The following is a 25,742-nucleotide window of genomic DNA, read 5'->3' as shown; positions in this document are numbered from 1 at the left end:
GATAGGTTACAAATCCGTCAAGGGATTGCCACGTTTCTTATGTTAAATTTGTGTCGTGATGAAAACGATTTTACAAGTCATATAGCTTGAGATTTTGGGTTTGTCTGACTTAATGTACACCATTTCGTCAAGGTAATTTAAAAAAAAATCAATTTATTTGAGATTTCTGAGTTCGTTTAATATGTTATTGGTTTTGTGTGTCAAACAAAAATCTCACGAGCTGGTAAAATGGCGGCGCCCGCTGTCTGCGTTTTAAAATCCAGATAGAAGACAATGGACCCGATCATATATTTATGTAGTTGGTGCAGTATATTAACTAATATACATGGGTTCTATCTTGAACCATTATTTATTAGTTTACAATTGTACAATTTATACTCCCCGCAGATATAAACCACTAACACAAAATCGTAATTTTGATGACACATGGGGAGCTTACTGTACATAGTAAAATGATGCGCACCAAATTGTAGTTCACATTTTGGTGTGGAAAACGGCTGATAGGATTTTTCTTCAATATTCATCCAAAATTAACACAATTACAATCTTTAGAGAATACAAATTCCTTTTAATCAATTACATGTGAAAAAAACGTTAAGCCAGCAGCAGATGAAACAGAACCTGAATGATCTTCCCCCTCTCCCTGGTTTTAGCTTGCTGCCATCACGGTCTAGGTTTAGGATATTTAGCCCATACAAGTGACAAACAAACGATGTTATCGACGTATGGCAGGACCAAACAAAGTCTCGCTCACTTATTTTGCCAGCTAGAAAGAAACGGACACAAATTTATTCCAGAATCGGAGCAAGCTGCCCACCCAGAAAACGTCTTAAAAAAAGATGTTGAAAAGACGACTATGCTTGTTCGGTTTTGGTTGAAAATAAGTATTTTCAGGTTGTTGCTTTAAGGACTCAGAACAAGTGCTTGCTTGAAATTATCCTTGTGTCGTTGTGTTACCGTCCTGAGGAACAAATGTCTGGTGAATGACTTTCTCCCAGTTTTGAGACATGACGGCTATAAATTATAATAAATTCCGTTGTGACATTGTAAACTAATGATTTTAAATTACAGGTAATTTTCTGTCATTCTGTCTATATCAGAACATCTAACAAGCTATTCAATTATTTATTTTTAAATCAATATATTTAATTATATTGTGTATATCAAAAAATAATCAAACTTATGCTCTGGATAAGAGCGTCTGCTAAATGACTTAAATGTTAAATGTTATACTATATGAAATATTGTATACTTGTATTCGTGTATCTAATGCATTTCAATGAGTAGAGGCTGACCTTCGGCTATATTTGGATCAAAACAGATTGACATTTTTGGGCGAAATTAAGTCCATGATGGATAGTCCGTGGACGTGCCACTGATGCCATGGCAAAGCCACAGTGAAATTCCCCTTTAATCGGTAGTTGTTGGCTTTTTTCAATGCAGGATTCAACATGCAGGAGTTAGTCCGTAGCGGGGTGTGTCTGGTTTTGTGGAGGGATATATGGCGAAGCGGATGTGCTGTTCGAGTCTATCTCCCAGTTGAGTAAAGTTGGTAAGAATGAATTGAAGACGGAGACAACGTAAAATGGAGCAAACAGACCAAAAGTTGCAAACGAACACCAAATCAAATTGATTTGTAAAGCCCTTCTTACATCAGCTGATATTTCAAAGTGCTGTACAGAACCCCAGCCTAAAAACCCAAGCAGCAAGCAATGTTGGTGTAGAAGCATGGCAGAACCTAGGAAGAAACCTAGAGAGGAACCAGGCTATGAGGGGTGGCCAGTCCTCTTCTGACTGTGCCGGGTGGAGATTACAACAGAACATCGCCAAGATGTTCAAATGTTCATAGATGACCAGCAGGGTCAAATAATAATTATTACAGTGGTTGTCGAGGGTGCAACAGGTCAGCACCTCAGGAGTAAATGTCACTTGCCTTTTTATAGCCGATCATTCAGAGTATCTCTACCGCTCATGCTGTCTCTAGAGAGTTGAAAACAGCAGGTCTGGGATAGGTAGCACGTCAGGTGAACAGGTCAGGATTCTATAGCAGAACAGTTGAAACTGGAGCAGCAGCATGGCCAGTTGGACTGGGGACAGCAAGGAGTCATAAGTCCAGGTAGTCCTGAGGCATCGGTTTCTTTTGGAGTGCGATTCATCAACAATTGAGTATTTTTGGGAGATCATTTGAGGTCAGGAAGATGGTAAAGGAGGCATTAGGAAAGGTAGAGCCAGTCAGTGCCCAGTAATGGTTTTGTTTTGATTTCTTGCGTCTCAGAACAGCAGAAGGAGAAAGCATTGTTTTTCGTAGCAGGGCAACAATAAAAGGGTGTTATCTCTGGAGTTTCGTTGGAAGAGTGACAACCTACTCATGTGATTCTGCAATATGTAAGACACGCAGTGAGAGCTATTGCAGTTATGAAATTGATAAAAGAATGGCCATGTTTCAAGTGTGCCAACGGAATCTTTTTGGTATTTATTAGGATCCCGATGAGCCGCTGCAAAAGTATCAGAATTGTTCACTTCTCTCATTGACTTGTCAAACCTCGGCTTGGACTGCTTCGTAAGCGTTCTCTGAAGTCTCGCGTTTTTACGTATCTGGGTTTAGAAACTGTTAGTGGGGGAACAGGAAGTCCCGCGCAGGCGCGCATCATTCTTCAGAATAAAGGATACGTCAGAATTGTGCAGTCGAGACAACTTCTGTGTCCGTTTCAAATGTATTACTACTGGTATGTAATAGCACGTTATAATGTCGAAATAACATGTCATAACATGCTAGGTAACAAATACGTCAAGGTATTATCACGTTTGTTAAAGGTTTTATCTGCTATTTTTGTGTCAAACCGCGTGATTGAACGTGATCACTTTTTTACATATCACATAGAGACGTTGGGTTAGTCTGAGTGAATGTATATCATTTCGTCAATGTAATTTCATAAAGTATACATTTATCTGAGATTTCTGGGTTCGTTTTATATGTCATTTTTGGTTTTGTGTAAAATTCGGGAGATGGTAAAATGGCGGATCCCCCTGGGTCTGCATCAACGCACTTCAGTGCAGGCAGTGAAGTTGCAGCAGAGAAAGACAATTTTACGGTTGCACTACTGTTTTGGAGCTAATTTGTAATTATCAGTTTTCTACATGTGTACTAATATTCAGAGACATTCAGTTGTTTGTGTCTTGATTGGAATAATACAGTGAAGACAAGGTTATTCTGGAAAATAGTACATAGTGCTGCCTAAAACATACTGCAATCTTGTACTAAATGGTTTTTGAGTCATTTATGCGAATTCAGGAAATCTACTATAGATGAAGTGCATTTAAGTTGTATAATTTAAGTAATTTAAAGAGTATACTTTTTCTAATATGAATTAATTCATGTTTTGTCAATGCTTAGCTACCAGATCTATTGAAATGAGAGCGGTGCTTGACTTGGACAGGAGCTCACCGGAGCTGATTACCGTCACCTCAAATGTTTACTGTTTGAGCTCATGTTCCTCTTATAGAAAATGAGCTCAACAGTATTGTGGAGCTCCTTTACCTAAATATAAACCATATTTTTAGAGAATAAAGAAAGTCTTGACAGTTCTGGCACTAACTTTTGTGTCTGCTTCTCTTTATTACTACTGGCCGACTCAGATTAAGTCTGAGGCCGGTAACATCAACAGTGAGGACAAACCCAGCCTGCCTCTCTCCTTCCACACTGTGTCCAAACCTACAGTCACTGGGTCCTGATTGTGACAGTAGAGCCCAGTTTGCACTGCAGGATTCAGAGATGGCATCAGTGAAACTGGAAGACTGCAGTCAAACACTGGAGCTGAATGTCAACATTAAAGATGAAGAAGAGGAGGAGAAGATTGGGAAGTCTGTTTCTCATGGTAAGCACAGGTTCTATCTAATTTAAGTTGGTGTTTTTCATTCCAACTTCCCACTGTGCATGAAGAGTTGCTGTAGAACTGTTTCATTTATTTTATTTCACCTTTATTTAACCAGGTAGGCCAGTTGAGAACAAGTTCTCATTTACAACTTCAACCTGGCCAAGATAAAGCAAAGCAGTGCGACAAAAACAACACAGAGTTACACATGGGATAAACAAATGTAAATTCAATAACACAATAGAAAAATCTATATGCAGTATGTGCAAATGTAGTAAGATTAGGGAGGTAAGGCAATAAATAGGCCAGAGTGGTGAAATAATTACCATTTAGCTTTAACACTGGAGTGGTAGATGTGCAAGTACGGATACTGGGGTGCAAAAGAGCAAAAATAAATAACAATATGGGGATGAGGTAGATGGGTGGGCTATTTACAGATGGGCTGTGTACAGATGCAGTGATTGGTAATCTGCTCTGACAGCTGATGCTTAAAGTTAGTGAGGAGATATGTCTCCAGGTTCATTGATTTTTGCAATTCGCTCCAGTCATTGGCAGCAGAGAACTGGAAGGACAGTTTCCCTGGGATGACCAGGGAAATTTCCCATTTGGAGCGTGTGCTATGGGTGGGTGTTGCTATGGTGACCAGTGAGCTGAGATAAATTGGGCTTTACCTAGCAAAGACCTATAGATGACCTGGAGCCGGTGGGTTTGGCGACGAATATGAAGTGAGGGCCAGCCAATGAGATGGCACTAACTTTTGGTCACAGTGGTCGGTAGTATATATATATATTTTTTTACCTTTATTTAACCAGGCAAGTCAGTTAAGAACAAATTCTTATTTTCAATGACGGCCTAGGAACGACAGATTTGAACCATGTCAGCTCGGGGTTTGAACTTGCAACCTTCCGGTTACTAGTCCAACTCTCTAACCACTAGGCTACCCTGCCGCCCCAGGGGCTTTGGTGACAAAACGTATGGCACTGTGATAGACTACATCCAATTTGCTGAGGAGAGTGTTGGAGGCTATTTTGTAAATGACATCGCCAAAGTCAAGAATTTGGTAGGATATTTAGTTTTACGAGGATATGTTTAGCAGGATGAGAGACTGGCTTTGTTGCGAAATAGGAAGCAGATTCTAGATTTGATTTTGGATTGGAATTTCTTTGGGACAGGGGGCAGTATTTTCACGTCCGGATGAAAAGCATGTCCAAAGTAAACAGTCTGCTACTCAGACCCAGTAGCTAAGATATGTATATTATTAGTAGATTTGGATAGAAAACACTCTAAAACATTTCTAAAACTGTTTGAATAATGTCTATGAGTGTAACAGAACTTATTTGGCAGGCGAAATAAGAGGTGATTTTTTTTTTGAGGTTGCTCTCTTTTCAATGGGATTTCATTGGGAATCCAGATTTCTAATCGACTTTCCTGTAGTTCCTATCGCTTCCACTGGATGTCAACAGTCTTTAGAAATTGGTTGAGGTTTTTCCTTTGAGAAATGAAGAAGTTAACCCACCGTTCCTAGGCCGTCATTGAAAATAAGAATGTGTTCTTAACTGACTTGCCTAGTTAAATAAAGATTAAATAAAGGTGTCCAAAAATACCGATTTCCGATTGTTATGAAAACTTGGAATCGGCCCTAATTAATCGGCCATTCCGATTAATCGGTCGACCTCGACTTGTGATAGTGAGTGGAGGATGATATGGCTCATACTTTTCATGACTTAGGAGATACTTTTAGAGTAGTTTTATTCCCCTTTGTATTGCACAGCCTACTCATATGAATACATAGTGTGTTCAGAACTTTTGACTTTTTCCACATTTTGTTACGTTACAGTCTTATTCTAAAATGGATTAAATAAGAAACGTTCCTCATCAATCTACACACAATATCCCATAATGACAAAGCAAACGCAGGTTTTTAGAAATGTTTTCAGATTTATAAAAAATTTAAAACAGAAATACCTTACTTACATAGTATTCCGACCCTTTGCTATGAATCTCGACATTGAGCTCAGGTGATACTTTTTTCCATTGATCATCCTTGAGATATTTCTACAACTTGATTGTTGTCAACCTGTTGTAAATCCAGTTGATTGGACATGATTTGGAAAGGCACACAACTGTCTATATAAGGGCCCACATTGACAGTGCACGTCAGAGCAAAAACCAAATCATGAGGTGGAAGGAATTGTCCGTAGAGCTCCATGAAAGAAAAAATTCACAAGCTGGTAAAATGGCGGCCCCCACACGGTCTGTGTCAACAGACTTCAGTGCAGGCAGTGTGGATGCAGCAGAGGGAGACAATTTTACGGTTGCTCTACTGTTTTGAAGCTAAATGTAATGATTATCGTTCTTCTACATGTATAATAATATTGACACATTCAGTTTGTGTTGATCTATAAACGTATTTCCTGTTCACACCATAGTAACAATTGTTTTTTGAAGTAAAATAGTGAATACAAGGTTAAGGAAAATAGCACACAGTGCTGCCTAACACAAACTGTAACCTTGTACTAAATGGTTTTTGAGTCATCTATGCATTTATCTACTACAGGTTAAGTTTTAGCTCATAAGTATTGTGGCGCTCCTGCACCTAAATACAAACCGTACCGGCACCCAAAATGAGTATCGACAACTATTTCAGTCCAATTCAAGCACTGAATTAGATAATTGAACAAGAAAAAATATTATATATTTAATAGAGAATAAAGACCTTGCCAGAACATTCAAGAAAATAACTTTTGTGTCTTTCTCTTGTACTACTTGCCGACTCAGGTATGAGGCCGGTAACATCAACAGTGAGGACAAACCCAACCTGCCTCTCTCCTTCCGCACTGAGTCCAAACCTACAGTCACTGGGTCCTGATAGTGACAGTGGAGCCCAGTTTTCACTGCAGGATCCAGAGATGGCATCAGTGAAGCTGGAAGACTGCAGTCAAACACTGGAGCTGAACGTCAACATTAAAGATGAAGAGGAGGAGGAGAAGATTGGGAAATCTGTTTCTCATGGTAAGAGCAGGTTCTATCTAATTTGGTTGTTTGTTACAACTTCTCCACTGTGTATGAAAAGTTGCTGTAGAACTGTTTCATAATGAACTGTTTCAATAAGAAGGTAGATCGTATTTCATGCTACTGAGACCTGCATGGTTTGTCACCAGTATTGCCACCTACTTATATGAATACGTACAGGTATCCTAATGATTGGAGAGTTGGGCATGCAATCGAAAGGTTGCTGGATCGAATCCCTGAGCTGACAAGGTAAAACATAAACGCATCAAAAAAAGAAACGTCCTCTCACTGTCAACTGCGTTTTTATTCAGCAAATTTAACTTGTAAATATTTGTATGAACATTATTAACAAGATTCAACAACTGAGACATAAGCTGAACAAGTTCCACAGACATGTGACTAACAGAAATGGAATAATGTGTCCCTGAACAAAGGGGAGGTCAAAATCAAAAGTAACAGTCAGTATCTGGTGTGGCCAGCAGCTGAATTAAGTACTGCAGTGCATCTCCTCCTCATGGACTGCACCAGATTTGCCAGTTCTTGCTGTGAGATGTTTACCCCACTCTTCCACCAAGGCACCTGCAAGTCATAAAAATTCATTAAAACTTGTTTTTCAACCACTCCACACATTTCTTGTTAATAGAGATCGGGCTACTTTTTTCAACATTCTGTTAAAAATCGCGCAACATTTCAACGTCCTGCTACTCATGCCAGGAATATAGTATATGCATATGATTAGTATGTGTGCATAGAAAACACTCTGAAGTTTCTAGAACTGGTTCAATGGTGTCTGTGACTATAACAGAATGAGTTTCGTGGTCAAAATCGCCAGAAAACCTGGTCACTAAATCGACGGAGAAAAAATCAATCCGCCAGTCCATGTATTGTCTATTGGAAGGAAAAATACTTACGGCTGAGGATACAGTTCCTATAGCTTCCACACGATGTCGCCAGTGTTGTGATTTCAATTCAACTAAATCGTTGGTCATCTGAGTAATAGCCACATCTGGTTGTCAAGTCCACAGCTGTAAACAATGGAACCGGAAAAGTTGACTACGTTTCCCAAACTTGTGCCTATTAAATACAGATCGCTCCGTGATCAATTTGATCGTTTATTAACGTTTAGTAATACCTAAAGTTGGATTACAGAAGTAGTTTGAAGTGTTTTGTCAAAGTTTATAGGCAACTTTTTTAATTTTAAAATATAACGTCGCGTTTAAAAAATGTGTTTTTACTGGATCTGACGGTCTTCATAAATGGACATTTTGGGTACACAAGGACCGATTTAATCGAAAAAAAGACCCAATTGTGATGTTTATGGGACATATAGGAGTGCCAACAAAGAATCTCGTCAAAGGTAATGAATGTTTTATATTTTATTTCTGCGTTTTGTGTAGTGCCGGCTACGCTAATTCCTTTGTTTACGTCCCCTTCTGGTATTTCGGCATGTTGCCTGCTATCAGATAATAGCTACTCATGCTTTCGCAGAAAAGCATTTAACAATTCTGACTCGTTGGCTAGATTCAAAACGAGTGTAACTTGAATTGACTACCCTGCATGTGAATTTTAATGAACGTTTGAGTTTTAACGAGTACTATTAGCATTTGGCGTAGCGCATTTGCATTTATTGTTGGCAGGGGGTGCGGTTGCGTCCCGGGTGGGCCAGACAGGTTAATGAAAGTAGGGAGAACTATTTTTATTTTTGGAAAAATAACGTTCCCAAAGTAAACCTCATATTTCTCAGGACCAGATGCTAGAATATGCATATAATTGACAGCTTAGGATAGAAAACACTCTTAAGTTTCCAAAACTGTCAAAATATTGTTTGTGAGTATAACAGAATTGATACTGCAAGCGAAACCCTGAGGAAAATCCAATCAGGAAGTGCCTCTTATTTTGAAACCGTTGTATTCCTATGCACTCCTATTGGCCATTGAAAGGGATATCAACCAGATTCATTTTTCTATGTATTCCCTAAGGTGTGTACAGCATTTTGACATAGTTTCACGTCTTTATGTTGAAGAATGAACGTAAATGACAACATTGTGTAAGTGGCCAGCTGAGGGTTCTCAGTGATTCTTGCGTGAAAGACAGAGGTAGTCATTTTCCCTCTCGTTCCTACTGAAAAGCCCATTGTTCCGGTTGATAAATTATCGAATAGATATTCTGTCGATATTCTGGATATAATTTGGATTTTTTTCGGCGTTGTCGTGACCGCTATCTCCGGTGGATTTCTGAACATAACGTGATCAACAAACTGAGGTATTTTGGGTTTAAAAATAATCTTTAAGGAACAAAAGGAACATTTGCTGTCTAACTGGGTGTCTCGTGAGTGAAAACAGCCGAAGCTCATCAAAGGTAAATGGTTAATTTGATTGCTTTTTTGATTTTCGTGACCAAGGTTCCTTGTAATATTTTTTGACCGTTGCGCTATGCTAATTAGTGTAGGTGATGACAATTCTCCCTGATCCGGGATGGGTAGTTCCAAGTGGTTTTAACAAACTATTGTTTTGGCAAGTCGGTTAGGACATCTACTTTGTGCATGACACAAGTCATTTTTCCAACAATTGTTTACAGATAAATTATTTCACTTATAATTCACTATATCACAATTTTAAACCTTTTAAGCCTTTTAAACAGCTTGGAAAATTCCAGAAAAAGATGTAATGGCTTTAGAAGCTTCTGACAGGCTAATTGACATCATTTTAGTCAATTGGAGGTGTACCTGTGGATTTATTTCAAGGCCTACCTTCAAACTCCGTGCCCCTTTGCTTGACATCATGGGAAAATCAAAAGAAATCAGCGAAGACCTCAGAAAGAAAATAGTATTCCTCCACAAGACTAGTTCATCCTTGGGAGCAATTTCCAAATGCCTGAGGGTACCAGCTTCATTTGTACAAACAATAGTATGCAAATATTAACACCATGGGACTACGCAGTCGTCATACCGCTCAGGAAGGAGACGCGTTCTGTCTCCTAGAGATTAACGTACTTTGGTGTGAAAAGTGCAAATCATTCCCAGAACAACAGTGAAGAGGCTTGAGGAAACGGGTACAAAAGTGTCAATATCGACAGTAAATCGAGTACTATATCAACAACCTGAAAGGCTGCTCGGAAAGGAAGGAACCACTGCTCCAAAACTGCCATAAAAGCCAGATTACGGTTTGCAATTGCATCTGGAGACAAAGATCGTACTTTTTGGAGAAATGTCCTCTGGTCTGTAAATATATATATATATATATATATTATATTATATAACGGTTTGGCCGTAATGACCATCGTTATGTTTGGAGGAAAAAGGGGGAGGCTTGCAAGCCGAAGAACACCATCCCAACCGTGAAGCAGGGGGGTGGCAGCATCATGTTGTGGGGGTGCTTTGCTGCAGGAGGGACTGGTGCACTTCACAAAATATATGGCATCAATGGGGGAGGAAAATTGCAGTGATTTTTTTTTTTGAAGCAGCATCTCAAGACATCAGTCAGGAAGTTAAAGCTTGGTCGCAAATGGGTCTTCCAAATGGACAATGACCCAAAGCATACTTCCAAAGTTGTGGCAAAATTGCTTATTAAGGACAAAAAAGTCAAGGGATTGGAGTGGCCATCACAAAGCCCTGACCTCAATTCTATAGAAAATGTGTGAGCAGAACTGAAAAAGCGTGTGCGAGCAAGGAGGCCTACAAACCTGACTCAGTTACACCAGCTCTGTCAGGAGGAATTGGCCAAAATTCACCCACCCTATTGTGGGAAGCTTGTGGAAGGCTACCCAAAACGTTTGACCCAAGTTAAACAATTTAAAAGCAATGCTACCAAATACGAATTGAGTGAATGTAAACTTCTGACCCACAGGAAATGTGATTTACATTTACATTTTACATTTAAGTCATTTAGCAGACGCTCTTATCCAGAGCGACTTACAAATTGGTGAATTCACCTTCTGACATCCAGTGGAACAGCCACTTTACAATAGTGCATCTAAATCATTAAGGGGGAGGGGGGGTGAGAAGGATTACTTATCCTATCCTAGGTATTCCTTGAAGAGGTGGGGTTTCAGGTGTCTCCGGAAGGTGGTGATTGACTCCGCTGTCCTGGCGTCGTGAGGGAGTTTGTTCCACCATTGGGGGGCCAGAGCAGCGAACAGTTTTGACTGGGCTGAGCGGGAACTGTACTTCCTCAATGGTAGGGAGGCGAGCAGGCCAGAGGTGGATGAACGCAGTGCCCTTGCTTGGGTGTAGGGCCTGATCAGAGCCTGGAGGTACTGCGGTGCCGTTCCCCTCACAGCTCCGTAGGCAAGCACCATGGTCTTGTAGCGGATGCGAGCTTCAACTGGAAGCCAGTGGAGGGAGCGGAGGAGCGGGGTGACGTGAGAGAACTTGGGAAGGTTGAACACCAGACGGGCTGCGGCGTTCTGGATGAGTTGTAGGGGTTTAATGGCACAGGCAGGGAGCCCAGCCAACAGCGAGTTGCAGTAATCCAGACGGGAGATGACATGTGCCTGGATTAGGACCTGCGCCGCTTCCTGTGTGAGGCAGGGTCGTACTCTGCGGATGTTGTAGAGCATGAACCTACAGGAACGGGCCACCGCCATGATGTTGGTTGAGAACGACAGGGTGTTGTCCAGGATCACGCCAAGGTTCTTAGCGCTCTGGGAGGAGGACACAATGGAGTTGTCAACCGTGATGGCGAGATCATGGAACGGGCAGTCCTTCCCTGGGAGGAAGAGCAGCTCCGTCTTGCCGAGGTTCAGCTTGAGGTGGTGATCCATCATCCACACTGATATGTCTGCCAGACATGCAGAGATGCGATTCGCCACCTGGTCATCAGAAGGGGAAAGGAGAAGATTAATTGTGTGTCGTCTGCATAGCAATGATAGGAGAGACCATGTGAGGTTATGACAGAGCCAAGTGACTTGGTGTATAGCGAGAATAGGAGAGGGCCTAGAACAGAGCCCTGGGGGACACCAGTGGTGAGAGCGCGTGGCGAGGAGACAGATTCTCGCCACGCCACCTGGTAGGAGCGACCTGTCAGGTAGGACGCAATCCAAGCGTGGGCCGCGCCGGAGATGCCCAACTCGGAGAGGGTGGAGAGGAGGATCTGATGGTTCACGGTATCGAAGGCAGCCGATAGGTCTAGAAGGATGAGAGCAGAGGAGAGAGAGTTAGCTTTAGCAGTGCGGAGCGCCTCCGTGATACAGAGAAGAGCAGTCTCAGTTGAATGACTAGTCTTGAAACCTGACTGATTTGGATCAAGAAGGTCATTCTGAGAGAGATAGCGGGAGAGCTGGCCAAGGACGGCATGTTCAAGAGTTTTGGAGAGAAAAGAAAGAAGGGATACTGGTCTGTAGTTGTTGACATCGGAGGGATCGAGTGTAGGTTTTTTCAGAAGGGGTGCAACTCTCGCTCTCTTGAAGACGGAAGGGACGTAGCCAGCGGTCAGGGATGAGTTGATGAGCGAGGTGAGGTAAGGGAGAAGGTCTCCGGAAATGGTCTGGAGAAGAGAGGAGGGGATAGGGTCAAGCGGGCAGGTTGTTGGGCGGCCGGCCGTCACAAGAAGCGAGATTTCATCTGGAGAGAGAGGGGAGAAAGAGGTCAGAGCACAGGGTAGGGCAGTGTGAGCAGAACCAGCGGTGTCGTTTGACTTAGCAAACGAGGATCGGATGTCGTCGACCTTCTTTTCAAAATGGTTGACGAAGTCATCTGCAGAGAGGGGGGAGGAGGATTCAGGAGGGAGGAGAAGGTGGCAAAGAGCTTCCTAGGGTTAGAGGCAGATGCTTGGAATTTAGAGTGGTAGAAAGTGGCTTTAGCAGCAGAGACAGAGGAGGAAAATGTAGAGAGGAGGGAGTGAAAGGATGCCAGGTCCGCAGGGAGGCGAGTTTTCCTCCATTTCCGCTCGGCTGCCCGGAGCTCTGTTCTGTGAGCTCGCAATGAGTCATCGAGCCACGGAGCGGGAGGGGAGGACCGAGCCGGCCTGGAGGATAGGGGACATAGAGAGTCAAAGGATGCAGAAAGGGAAGAGAGGAGGGTTGAGGAGGCAGAATCAGGAGAAAGGTTGGAGAAGGTATGAGCAGAGGGAAGAGATGATAGGATGGAAGAGGAGAGAGTAGCGGGGGAGAGAGAGCGAAGGTTGGGACGGCGCGATACCATCCGAGTAGGGGCAGTGTGGGAAGTGTTGGATGAGAGCGAGAGGGAAAAGGATACAAGGTAGTGGTCGGAGACTTGGAGGGGAGTTGCAATGAGGTTAGTGGAAGAACAGCATCTAGTAAAGATGAGGTCGAGCGTATTGCCTGCCTTGTGAGTAGGGGGGAAGGTGAGAGGGTGAGGTCAAAAGAGGAGAGGAGTGGAAAGAAGGAGGCAGAGAGGAATGAGTCAAAGGTAGACGTGGGGAGGTTAAAGTCGCCCAGGACTGTGAGAGGTGAGCCGTCCTCAGGAAAGGAGCTTATCAAGGCATCAAGCTCATTGATGAACTCTCCGAGGGAACCTGGAGGGCGATAAATGATAAGGATGTTAAGCTTGAAAGGGCTGGTAACTGTGACAGCATGGAATTCAAAGGAGGCGATAGACAGATGGGTAAGGGGAGAGAGAGAGAATGACCACTTGGGAGAGATGAGGATCCCGGTGCCACCACCCCGCTGACCAGAAGCTCTCGGGGTGTGCGAGAACACGTGGGCGGACGAAGAGAGAGCAGTAGGAGTAGCAGTGTTATCTGTGGTGATCCATGTTTCCGTCAGTGCCAAGAAGTCGAGGGACTGGAGGGAGGCATAGGCTGAGATGAACTCTGCCTTGTTGGCCGCAGATCGGCAGTTCCAGAGGCTACCGGAGACCTGGAACTCCACGTGGGTCGTGCGCGCTGGGACCACCAGATTAGGGTGGCCGCGGCCACGCGGTGTGGAGCGTTTGTATGGTCTGTGCAGAGAGGAGAGAACAGGGATAGATAGACACATAGTTGACAGGCTACAGAAGAGGCTACTCTAATGCAAAGGAGATTGGAATGACAAGTGGACTACACGTCTCGAATGTACAGAAAGTTAAGCTTACGTAGCAAGAATCTTATTGACTAAAATGATTGAAATGATACAGTACTGCTGGAGTAGGCTAGCTGGTAGTGGCTGCGATGTTGACACTACACTAATCAAGTCGTTCCGTCGAGTGTAATAGTTTCTACAGTGCTGCTATTCGGGGGCTAGCTGGCTAGCTAGCAGGTTGATAGCGTTACGTTACCTAAAAGAACGACAATAGCTGGCTAGCTAACCTAGAAAATCGCTCTAGGCTACACAATTGTCTTAGATACAAAGACGGCTATGTAGCTAGCTAGCTACGATCAAACAAATCAAACCGTTGTACTGTAATAGTTTCTACAGTGCTGCTATTCGGGGGCTAGCTGGCTAGCTACGTTAAAAGAATGACAATAGCTGGCCAGCTAACCTAGAAAATCGCTCTAGACTACACAATTGTCTTAGATACAAAGACGGCTATGTAGCTGGCTAGCTACGATCAAACAAATCAAACCGTTGTACTGTAATGAAGTGAAATGAAAATGTGATACTACCTGTGGAGCGACGCGGAATGTTGACCGGGTAGTGATGAAAGAAATAAAAGCTGAAATAAATAATTCTCTCTACTTTTTATTCTGACATTTCACATTCTTAAAATAAAGTGGTGATCCTAGCTAACCTAAGACGGGGATTGTTTACTAGGATTAAATGTCAGGAATTGTGAAAAACCGAGTTGAAGTGTTTTTGGTTAAGGCGTATGTAAACCTCTGACTTCAACTGCATTTACACATGTTAAGTTTGCTGAAAATAACCACAGTTGACAGTGAAAAGTGAAAAAGAGATACCATTGAATATGTGCTACATTACCCAAAGGCCCTTTGCACATGGTGTTAGGCTTGCATTTGAGTGTCAAATCATTTTAGTCCAATGATATGATCAAAAATCCTCCAAGAGCCTTGGTCTGTGAGATGACCAAGAACCCAATGGTCACTGTGACAGAGCTCCAGAGTTCCTCTGTGGTGATGGGAGAACCTTCCAGAAGGACAACAATCTCTGCAGAACTCTACCAATCAGGCCTATATGGTGGATTGGCCAGATGGAAGCCATTCTTCAGTAAAAGGCGTATAAGACAGCCTGGTTGGAGTTTGCCAAAAGGCTCCTAAAGGACTCTCAGAACATGAGAAACAAGATTGGTGAAGGTAACTCGGAGTGGACTCATAATGATTTATTGTTTCTCTTATATCCAGAGGGAGCGGGCGCTCCGGATTTCGCGATTGTGGACAAGAATTGTGACTAGGATTGCTCTCCGGAACAGGGCGGCATTGAAAGGAGTGATACTGTGATTAGGTTTAAGTGTTGAGGAGGAGCAGTTGAAATGGAAGAGTCCAGGTGTCTGTGATGCCCACCATTAGTTGAGAGAAGGATCCTGTGTAGAGTGTTGGGAAACAGAGAATACATTGTCTGTGATGAGTGTCTCTGCCAGATAAGGTGAAGGTAGGAAGTGTCAGTTATCCCATGAGCACTTTTGTCCCGTAAATACTACAGTGTTTTAGGTGTCAGGTTAATGGGCCTGTTGCAGCAAAATGTAGGCATGAGATGCCCTAGATGTGAGAAGTGTGCAGGAGGGCATGAGATGCCCTAGATGTGAGAAGTGTGCAGGAGGGCATAAGATGAAGGAATGTGTTATAGTACAGAAAGTGTAGTATGGCGAAGCAGTGAAGAGTGGTAGAGGAAGATGGGAACAGGGTGAGGGATCTTGAGAGGAGGCAGAGACCAAGAGAGAGTGATGGGAATAATATGTGCTTCCGCAAGGTAGTATTAGTATTAGTATTTATAGCCATGTTTGTCAATTGTACTGCAGAAATGGATAGAAAGTCCCATAAAATAGAGATTGTGGGATTGCGAGGATTTACTGCAGAGGATGTTTAGTGGTCTGGTGCAGGACTAGATAGGGTTAAATAGTGGAATGGGGTGGTGGGTTTTTATTGTGGAAAATCACCACAAAGGGACTTAGTCAAACTTAAATGAATCATTCTTTATTATCAGCAATCTGGAGAGGTTCCAACAAACCTAATGTTTGCAGCTAAAAATTGGATGCGATCCTCCAACCAAATCCCAGAGAAGGACTCAAATACTGGACCCGAAAGGAAAATGTGAAAAAGGAGCAAACTTTATCTCTATTATTGATGTTTGGTGAAGAGTATCTAAAGCTGGGATATATAAGAAACCCCATAAGAGAGTTGGTGTAAAACTCAATGCAAGGAGGTGGTGAAGAGAGAGAAGATATGATGGTGGATGAAACGGAACCAGTTGAAAATGTTGTACCTCAATCAAGTGATCTGGTGGACATTTCTTTTGTATTTATATATACGACCAACCAAATCCCAAAGAAGAACGATGTGAATGCACTTTGACCCCGAATGGAGAATGTAAAAAAGGAGCGTTGTTTATCTCTATTATTGATGTTTGATGAAGAGTATCTACCACCCTATGTAAAGCTGGGATATATAAGATATAAGATATATAAGAGAGTTGGTGTAAAACCTGATGCACGTAAGACATGTTAAGGGTTTGGCCACATGTCAAGTGTTTGCAGACAGACATGTTTTATTGAAGTGTATGTGAATGTAAAATGTTGCAACTGTGGAGGGGGTCATGTTCCTGAATTCCCAGAATGCCCTGTTAGGGTGAATGTGCAACATCTCCTGTGTGGAGGTGGTGAAGAGAGTTATAGGGGCAAGAGGCCACAGTTCTATAGAAGATATGGAGGTGGATGCACCTCAACCAGTTGTAAATGTCGTACGTCAATCAAGTGATCTGGATACACTTATTGTGAAGAACGTGGATATTTTAGTATTTATAGCCAGAGTTATTAATTGTACTGTACAAGAAGTCCAAGAAGCTGGACATCATCATGTCTGCAGCTGAGAAGTTTCTGTGCCTCCAAGACTACAAGGACTAATGTCACCAGATAATGTTCTGCTCTTATAGGATCCTTCTCAGCCTGTGTAGGGACCTGGTTAGAACAGAATAGAAGGCTGATTGTATTTAAATGCTGTTATTGATAGTTTGTATGGTTTTTACAAAAAAAATACTGTTTACACTGAACAAACAAACGCAATAATGTAAAGTGTTGGTCCCATGTTTCATGAGGTGAAATAAAAGATCCCAGAAATGTTCCCGACAGACAAACTTATTTCTCACAAATGTTGTGCACAAATTTGTTTACATCCCTGTTAGTGAGCATTTCTCCTTTGCTAAGATAATCCATCCACCTGACAGGTGAGACATCAAGAAGCTGATTAAATAGCATGATCATCATTACACAGGTGCACCTTGTGCTGGGGACAAGAGTAGCTGAGTAGGTACCTTGGCAGCAGCTAATGGGGATCCCTGATTGTGAACAGAGTGCCCCATGGTGGGGTTATGGTATGGGCAGGCATAAGCTACAGACAACAAACACAACTGCATTTTATCAATGGCAATTTGAATGCACAGAGAAACCATGATAAGATCCTGAGGCCCATTGTCCTGCCATTCATCCGCCATCACCTCATGTTTCATCATGACAATGCGCAGCCCCATGTCGCAAGACTCTGTACACAATTGAAAATGGCCCAATTCCATGGCCTGCATACTCAGCAGACATATCACCCTTTGAGCATGTTTGGGATTGACGTGTACCACAGCTTGTTCCAGTTCCCTCCTATATATCCAGGAATTTCGCACAGCCATTGAAGAGCAGTGGGTCAACATTCCACAGGCCACAATCAACAGCCTGTATAACTCTATATAAAGGAGACGTGTCCTGTAGGAGGCAGCAGCAGCTACCCACTTCTCCAGTGCTTCATTAGTAAATTGGGAGGTGCCGGAACCAAAAGTGAACCCAAGAGGGGGGGGACCTGGGGGTCTCTGAGGTATCAGAATACATTTTAAATAAAATACCTTTATAATAAACTGCATTATCGTGACTTTTGCGTACCTGCATATTATATTTATTTTATTTTTAATCTTTATTTAACGCGGCAAGTCAGTTAAGAACTTATTTACAATTACGGCCTAACCGTACCAAACCCGGACGATGGTGGGACAATTGTGCGCCGCCCTATGGGACTCCCAATTCATTTCTTTCTGAACAGACTGCAGAGTGCTGCAACACCTCAACACACTTCCCACAGCTATAAATAAATGAAAAGTGCAATGCTGGAGAGATGAGTTGCTGGATCATGTCTATAACAACACAGAGACGGAGAGAGATCATAGAAAGTGAATCTCATTTTAGTTCTGTGAGAGATACAGGTCTGCTTCTCTGTCACCACCGTAATGGCCACGCCTTGGTCTAAGTAGGCTACAATGTTGCACAAACCGTAAACCTGGTTCAGCCCAACATTAATACATTCTTAGAACATCAGGTTTTCACTTTATGTATTTTAGGGGGCATGACAATTACAGACGAATCCAAATGGAATTAGGATTTTTATATTGCAAACAGTAGAAATTATTTTTCATGCCAGAAGAGGTAGGCTACCTGATGAGAGGTGCCGGAGGATCTGGCTCAAATTAAGCACCGCCCTTCTCATATAATGGGGTAGGGCCATCCCTTGGATCCCTGAATGCACCGACGATTGCGCCAAAGATTTTTTTATAACTTAAACCAAGATAGATTACAACTAGTCGTTTCTGATGGGGAACAGATGAGTCATACTGGGCAGTGCCAAGCACGAGCTACCGAGATCCTATTGGTGCTTATTTCCGCGCATTTCTTTATATTTCTGTTAGTCAATGCCGCCTCTGAAGCTCTGAGTGTGCTATAACTCAATTTGCCTTTACATTCCTTCCAAACAAAGACATTTTTAAAAACAGATTTTGAACAGAACTGTATTTAGATCAGATGTTTCATCGATTAGACCATTTGCAGAATGTCGGACAAAATACATCTCGTTCCATCTTCTCCCACTGCCTGTCAGTGGGCTTCCTCTCACTACCATATTTGGTAGTGAGTGGAAACGCTAAGCGGATCCTTCACATTTATACATCTGGTGAAATATCTGTCTCATTGTTCTATCTGTGGCTGCACTGTGGTCGTGGGGGAACAGGAAGTTCGGGGCAGGTACACAACATTCTTCATAATAAATATAAATATTTATCTCCAGAACTGTCATGTTAAGTAGATAACCCTTGTGTCAATTTATATGTATTACTACAGGTATGTAGTAGCAGGTTTAAACTTCCTAATATCAAAACATGTCATACCATGCTAGGTAACAAGGTATTATCACATTTGTTAAAGGTTTCATGTGTTATTTTTGTGTCAAACCAAGTGAAGAACATGATAACTATTTTACAAGCTACATAGCTAGAGTATGTACATAATTTTCTCAAGGTAATTTCATAATCTATTTTAGATTTCTAGGTTCGCTTTGCGTGTTATTGGTTTTGTGTAAAATTCACAAGCTGGGAAAACCACGGCGTCCACTCTGTCTGCGTCAAAGAGAGGCAATTTTATGTAGTCATATTCAGACACATTCAGTTTCTTTGTCTATAAATGTTAATATGATGTGAACGGGAAATACAATTGGTTTTTGATTGAAATAAAACAGTGAAGACAGGAAAATAGTACATAGTGCTGCCTACAACATACTGCAACCTTGTACTAAATGTATTTTTGAGTCATTTATTAATTTATGTAATCCAAGAAATCTACTACAGATTAAATTTAGTTACATTGTGTAGCGTGTACTTTGTCTAATTTTGAATGAATTCATGTTTTGTTGTCAATACTTATCTACCTGATCTATTGAAATGAGATGGACAGCAGCTCACTGGAGCTGAGTACCGGCACCTCAATGTTCTACTGTTTGAACTCATGTTCCTCTTCTAGAATATTAGCTCAACAGTATTGTGGAGCTCCTGCATCTAAATATAAACAGTACCGGAACCTATTTCAGTCCAAGTTAAGCACTGAATTAGATAATTGAACAAGAAAAAATATAATATATTTTAATAGAGAATAAAGAACGTGCCAGAAATGTCAACACAATAACTTTTTGTCTGTTTCTCAATGTTTCTGCAGGACCACTAGAATTAAGTCTGAGGCCGGTAACATCAACAGTAACGACAAACCCAGCCCTCCTCTCTCCTTCCACACTGAGTCCAAACCCACAGTCACTGGGTCCTGATTGTGACAGTGGAGCCCAGTTTGCTCTGCAGGATCCAGAGATGGCATCAGTGAAGCTGGAAGACTGCAGTCAAGCACTGGAGCTGAATGTCATCATTAAAGATGAAGAAGAAGAGGAGGAGAAGATTGGGACATCTGTTTCTCATGGTAAGAGCAGGTTCTATCTAACGATGTTTGTTGTTCATTCCAACTTTTCACTGTGTATGAAAAGTTGCAGTAGAACTGTATCAAATTGAACTGTTTCAATGAGAAGGTAGATGTTATTTCATGCTATTGACACTTGCATGGTTTGACACCAGTATTGCCAGCATTTGTTTTATTCACTGGGCTGTTTGTAGTGCTCAGAGAGGAGACTAAAGAAGTGAAGTAGACAAACTGCCAGTGTTTTAAAGTTCCATGAAATTAGTATTTTTTTTAATTTAACTTACTTAACCTTTATTTAACTAGGCAAGTCAATTAAGAACAAATTATTATTTACATTGACGGCCTACCTCCCGGGCCAAACCCGGACGATGCTGGGTCAATTGATCGCCACCCTATGGGACTCTTAATCACGGCCGGATGTGATACAGCCTGGTTACTAACTCTTGTGATAGTGAGGGGAGGATGATATGGCTCATAATTTTCACGACTTTTACCCACTTTTAGAATAGTTTTATTCCCCTTTTGTATTGTGCAGCCTTCTGATATGAATACATAAGTCACCCGGTACAGACAGAAGAGGACTGGCCACCCCTTTGGGCCTGGTGTCTCTCTACGTTTCTTCCTTGGTTCCTGCTTGCTGGGGAGTTTTTCGTGGCCACTTTGTTTCTACATCTGCGTTGCTTGCTCTTTGGGGATTGAGGCTGGGTTACTGTAAAGCACTTTGTGACAACTTCTGATGTAATAAGGGCTACATAAAATACATGTGATTGACATGAATATCACATCAACTGACTGATTCTTCTGATGTTGTTCATACAGGAGACCATGTTGAGACATTCTCTACATCCAGAGAGCAACAGCAGGAAGATCACAGAGTGAAGAGGTCTCACCACTGCCCACATTGTGAGAAGATTTTCCCATTTCTATCAAAGCTAAAAATACACCTAAAAATACACACTGGAGAGAATCGGTATTCCTATACTGACGGTGGGAAGAATTTTACAACATCCAAGGCTCTGACAGTTCATCAAAGAGTGCACACAAGAGAGAAGACTTACTCCTGCTCTGACTGTGTAAAATGCTTCACAACATCAACTTGGCTAAAAGTTCATCAGAGAACACACACAGGAGAGAAGCCCTACTCCTGCTCTGATTGTATAAAATGCTTCACAACATCAGCTAAGCTGAAAGTTCACAAGAGAACACACACAGGAGAGAAGCCTTACTTCTGCTCTGCCTGTTCGGCGAGTTTCTCTCATATGTGCAACTTAAAACGACATGAACGTATACACACAGAGAAGATTTACTCCTGCTCTAACTGTGCGGCGAGTTTCTCTCTACTGTGCAAATTAAAACGACATGAATGTATACACACAGGAGAGAAGCCTTACTCCTGCTCGGACTGTGGAAAGAGTTTCTCTCGACTGAGCCACTTAAAAACACATGAACAAAAACATACAGGAGAGAAGCCTTACTCCTGCTCTGACTGTGGAAAGAGTTTCTCTCTACTGGCCCACTTAAAAATTCACCAATACATACATACGGGAGAGAAGCCTTACTCCTGCTCTGACTGTGGAAAGAGTTTCTCTCGACCGGGCCACTTAAAAACACACGAACAAAAACATACAGGAGAGAAGCCTTTCTCCTGTTCTGACTGTGTAAAATGCTTCACAACATCAACTGAGCTAAAGGTTCATCAAAGAACACACACAGGAGAGAAGCCGTACTCCTGCTCTGACTGTGTAAAATGCTTCCCAACATCAACTAGGTTAAAATTTCATCAGAGAACACACACAGGAGAGAAGCCTTTCATCTGCTCTGACTGTGCAGCGAGTTTCTCTTTACTGTGCAACTTAAAGCGACATGAAAGTATACACACAGGGGAGAAGCCTTACTCCTGCTCTGACTGTGCAGCGAGTTTCTCTCTACTGTGCAACTTAAAGCGACATGAACGTATACACACAGGAGAGAAGCCTTATCACTGCACTGACTGTGAGAAGAGATTCTACAGATTGGGCCATTTAAAAAGACACCAATGTGTACATAAAGGAGAGAAGCCTCATCAATTCTCTCAATCCAGCTGAGATTGGACTTCATTCTCATGTCATTAAATAATTGGCAAGGATGAATTGGATCAAATGAAGAAAGCGTAGAACACTCTATTGTAATCCTATAGTTTCTCACTGTTAGAGAACTGTGCAGAGGAAAGGGAGAGTAATATAATGTTAGCCTCTCTTTACTTTACTGATCAGTGTGCACCTTGTCAGTTTTGGTGAGTTTTGTTAGTTTCTACTGTAAAGATATTGAGATTAATTTATGGTTGAATATCCTCTGTGAGGCGTCTCACACTGGATTCTGAAGGTTGACTGGGTGGTACTGCTTCCCTCTGCAGTTTTCTGTGGGAATGAGCTAGTAGACACAACATACTCTGAGTGTACCAAACATTAACGACACCTGCTCTTTTCATGACATAAACTCACCAGGGGAATGATGATCGCTATGATCGTTAATAATGTAGTTTTTGTGTATTTATTATGGATCCCCATTAGCTTTCAGCAAGAAACAAGAAACTGCAGTTGCAATGGGCTAAGGAATGAAAACACTGGAAAGTTGGAAACCTACTGCCTGGTCTGATGAATCCCTGTTCCTGCTGTTTCATGCTGATGGGAGGACTGGGGTATGGAGGAAACCACGAGTACATACATCCAGTGGTGGAAAAAGTACCTAACTGTCAGACTGCGTAAAAGTAATGAAACCTTAATAGAAAATTACTCAAGTGAATGTGATAGTCACCCAATAAAATACTGCTTGAGTAAAAGTATTTGGTTGTAAATATACTTAAGTATCAAAAGTCAAATTATGAATAATTTCAAATTCCTGAAATTAAGCAAACCAGATGGCACATTTCTATTGTTTTTTTTATATCACGGATAGCCAGGTGAAGATTCCAACACTCAGACATCATTTACTAACAAAGCATTTGTGTTTAGTGAGTCTTCCAGATCAGAGGCAGTGGGGAGGACCAGGGATGTTCTCTTGATAAGTGTGTGAACTGGACCATTTTCTGTCCTGCTATAATCATAAAAAATGTAACAAGTACTTTTGGGTGTCAGGGAAAATGTATGGAGTAAAAAGTACATTTTCTTTAGGAATGTAGTGAAGTAAAAGTTGCCAAAAATATAAATAGTGAAGTACAGGTGCCACCAAAAACTGCTAAAGTAGTTATTTAAATAATTTTCACTTAAGAACTTTACACCACTGCCTGCTTCCATACATTCCATCCACTGTATGCATCAGTGTCGTGTGTCAGCATTACAGGCTGGTGGTGTGATGGTTGGGGTGTGTTTTCAGGGCACACATTGGGCCTCTTGATAAAAGTTGAGCAATGTTTGAATGCCACAGGATATCTAAATAATTACTGCCAATCAGGTGCCTCCCTTCATGGCAGCAGTTTATCCATCTGCAAATAGATTTCTTCAGCAGGATTATGCCACATGGCTTGTCCAGGATTGGTTCCAAGAACATGACAGGGAATTCAGTTTACTGCAGTGGCCTGCCGAGTCACCAGATCTCAATCCAATTGTTCATCTCTGGGAGGAGATGGAAATAGCTGATGATGATCAGTTTTCAGCATTCATTTTGGTGGATTATTTTATATTACTATATAACTTTTGGTTTAATTATAAACAGGCTATGAATCGACTACTTGTATTTATTAAATTGTCTTTTAATACTAGATCCATTATTTTAGTCATTGATGATGAATGTGTTTGAATAACTGTATTGAAGTTAATTGATCTGTCGGCAGGTAGCCTAGCGGTTAAGAGTGTTGGGCCAGTGTTAAGAGAATTTTGTTCTCAATGTTCATAAACTGAACTTCAATTCAAATACTCTGTCTGTTACCCATGATTTGTAAGGTTCTTATTGAAACGAAACAGACAGAGGCCAGTCTACAATAGTCAGCAAAGTTTATTTACAATAGCTCTGCCTATCATTTCATGTACATTGGTTTATATACCTCTCATTTCATCATAAATGTCCCTCCTCCTCTCAGACAATGACAATGCTGTTTTACAAGTCTTCTCCTATGCATACAAGGCTTATCATATGCTACACAGTCTACTGCAAGCCCAACGGTTTCTCCCCTCCCTTTTTATTTTATTTTACCTTTATTTTACTAGGCAAGTCAGTTAAGAACAAATTCTTATTTTCAATGACGGCCTAGGAACAGTGGGTTAACTGCCTGTTCAGGGGCAGAACGACAGAATTGTACCTTGTCAGCTCTGGGATTCGAACTTGCAACCTTTCGGTTACTAGTCCAACGCTCTAACCACTAGACTACCCTGCCGCCCCCTGGGTGGGAAACAGACATCTTTCCTGCTGTTAGTTTCACAGTGGTCACAAGTTGTCTGTTAACACTTCCTCTTTGCCTACGTACAAACATTCTTCATCAGACAGGGTAGAATTCTGTTCGTTACAGTCCTATTATTACTTTTAAATGTAAACATCATTTAGTCATTATACGTAAAATTCCTAACAGCCAGTAACTGAAAGGTTGCTGGTTTGAATCCCGAGCCGACTAGGTGAAAAATGTCATTGTGCCCTTGAGCAAGGCAATTAACTCTTATTTGTCCTGTAAGTCGCTCTTATCCAGAGATCTGCTAAATGACACAAATGTAATGAAACATTTGTTTTACATGAATTTATGCTGGGCAACCTCCTCTTCTCTTGTGTATAATTAAAAGAAATAATCTGTTTGAAGTGAACTATAGTTTCCATGCAATACAGCATGTCAGATCACTAATGATTAGATGTACAGGCTGCTACATTTTTGCTTGTGTCCCTTAATTTTTCCTTGTGGTAAAAATTATGTGGGTAAAACAAAGTGTGAATTTAAAGTGTGAATCTCGGAGCGTCGTAGCACCATCAGGTGCAGGAAATCCACTTATCCAGTTGCGGCCCACTTTTTGGAAGCGAACCACTCGATTTCGTCCCTACGTTATATCGACATCGAACATGTCACCCTCCCTATGAGAGGAGGTGACCTCGACAATTTATTAAAACGAGAGGCTACCTGGATCTTTCATTTAAAGACCGTTGCTCCCTTCGGTCTCAACGTAGACTTTGATCTGGAAGCCATTCTTGTGATTGTTGTGATGTTGCTATTCATTGTAAATGTTTGTTGGCCTATGTAGGAAAATTGTATCTATGATCGTATGCTCTCATTCATGTTTTTGGTATGTTATTTTTATCTGAGAATTAACCAATGATATCAGGGCACACCCGGTCATGATTACAGACATCTGTGTGTCCTTTAACACTCCATAAACTAGTGTCCCACAGTGTTTGTCATTTCACCCTGATGAAGTCCGCTTGTCTGTCGAAACGTTGGATATTAGGTTATTAAATTATCTTCTCAAGTGTGGGTCTGATCTTCTCAAGTGTGGGTCTCTCCTTTCCTTTTCAACTCAACAGTGTTCTACTCCGCTAGCCAGAACCTCAACTCAACAGGTGTTCTACTCTGCTAGCCAGCACCTCAACTCAACAGG

The 25,742-nt window shown here is 41.7% G+C and overlaps 1 protein-coding gene across 3 annotated transcripts in view; it reads left to right on the top strand.

The window, feature by feature from the left end:
• Nucleotides 1-2,641: 2,641 nt before the first annotated feature.
• The window catches only part of LOC135531111 (zinc finger protein 883-like), a 50,125-nt gene continuing 27,024 nt past the window's right edge, over nt 2,642-25,742 (top strand). The window contains exons 1-5 of one of the 3 annotated variants that reach the window (XM_064959227.1): nt 2,642-2,726; nt 3,637-3,875; nt 6,651-6,884; nt 19,945-20,196; nt 21,013-25,595. In XM_064959227.1, coding sequence (XP_064815299.1) covers nt 3,773-3,875; nt 6,651-6,884; nt 19,945-20,196; nt 21,013-22,277 — 1,854 coding nt within the window. In that variant the 5' untranslated portion in view covers nt 2,642-2,726; nt 3,637-3,772 and the 3' untranslated portion in view covers nt 22,278-25,595. Of the gene's footprint in view, nt 2,727-3,636; nt 3,876-6,650; nt 6,885-19,944; nt 20,197-21,012; nt 25,596-25,742 lie in introns of those variants that run through there. The other 2 variants (XM_064959229.1, XM_064959228.1) reach the window with 2 other exon arrangements.

The sequence above is a fragment of the Oncorhynchus masou genome, unplaced genomic scaffold, assembly GCF_036934945.1.
Source record: "Oncorhynchus masou masou isolate Uvic2021 unplaced genomic scaffold, UVic_Omas_1.1 unplaced_scaffold_1517, whole genome shotgun sequence".
NCBI lineage: Eukaryota > Metazoa > Chordata > Actinopteri > Salmoniformes > Salmonidae > Oncorhynchus > Oncorhynchus masou.
This window is presented reverse-complemented; position numbering and strand designations above follow the sequence as displayed.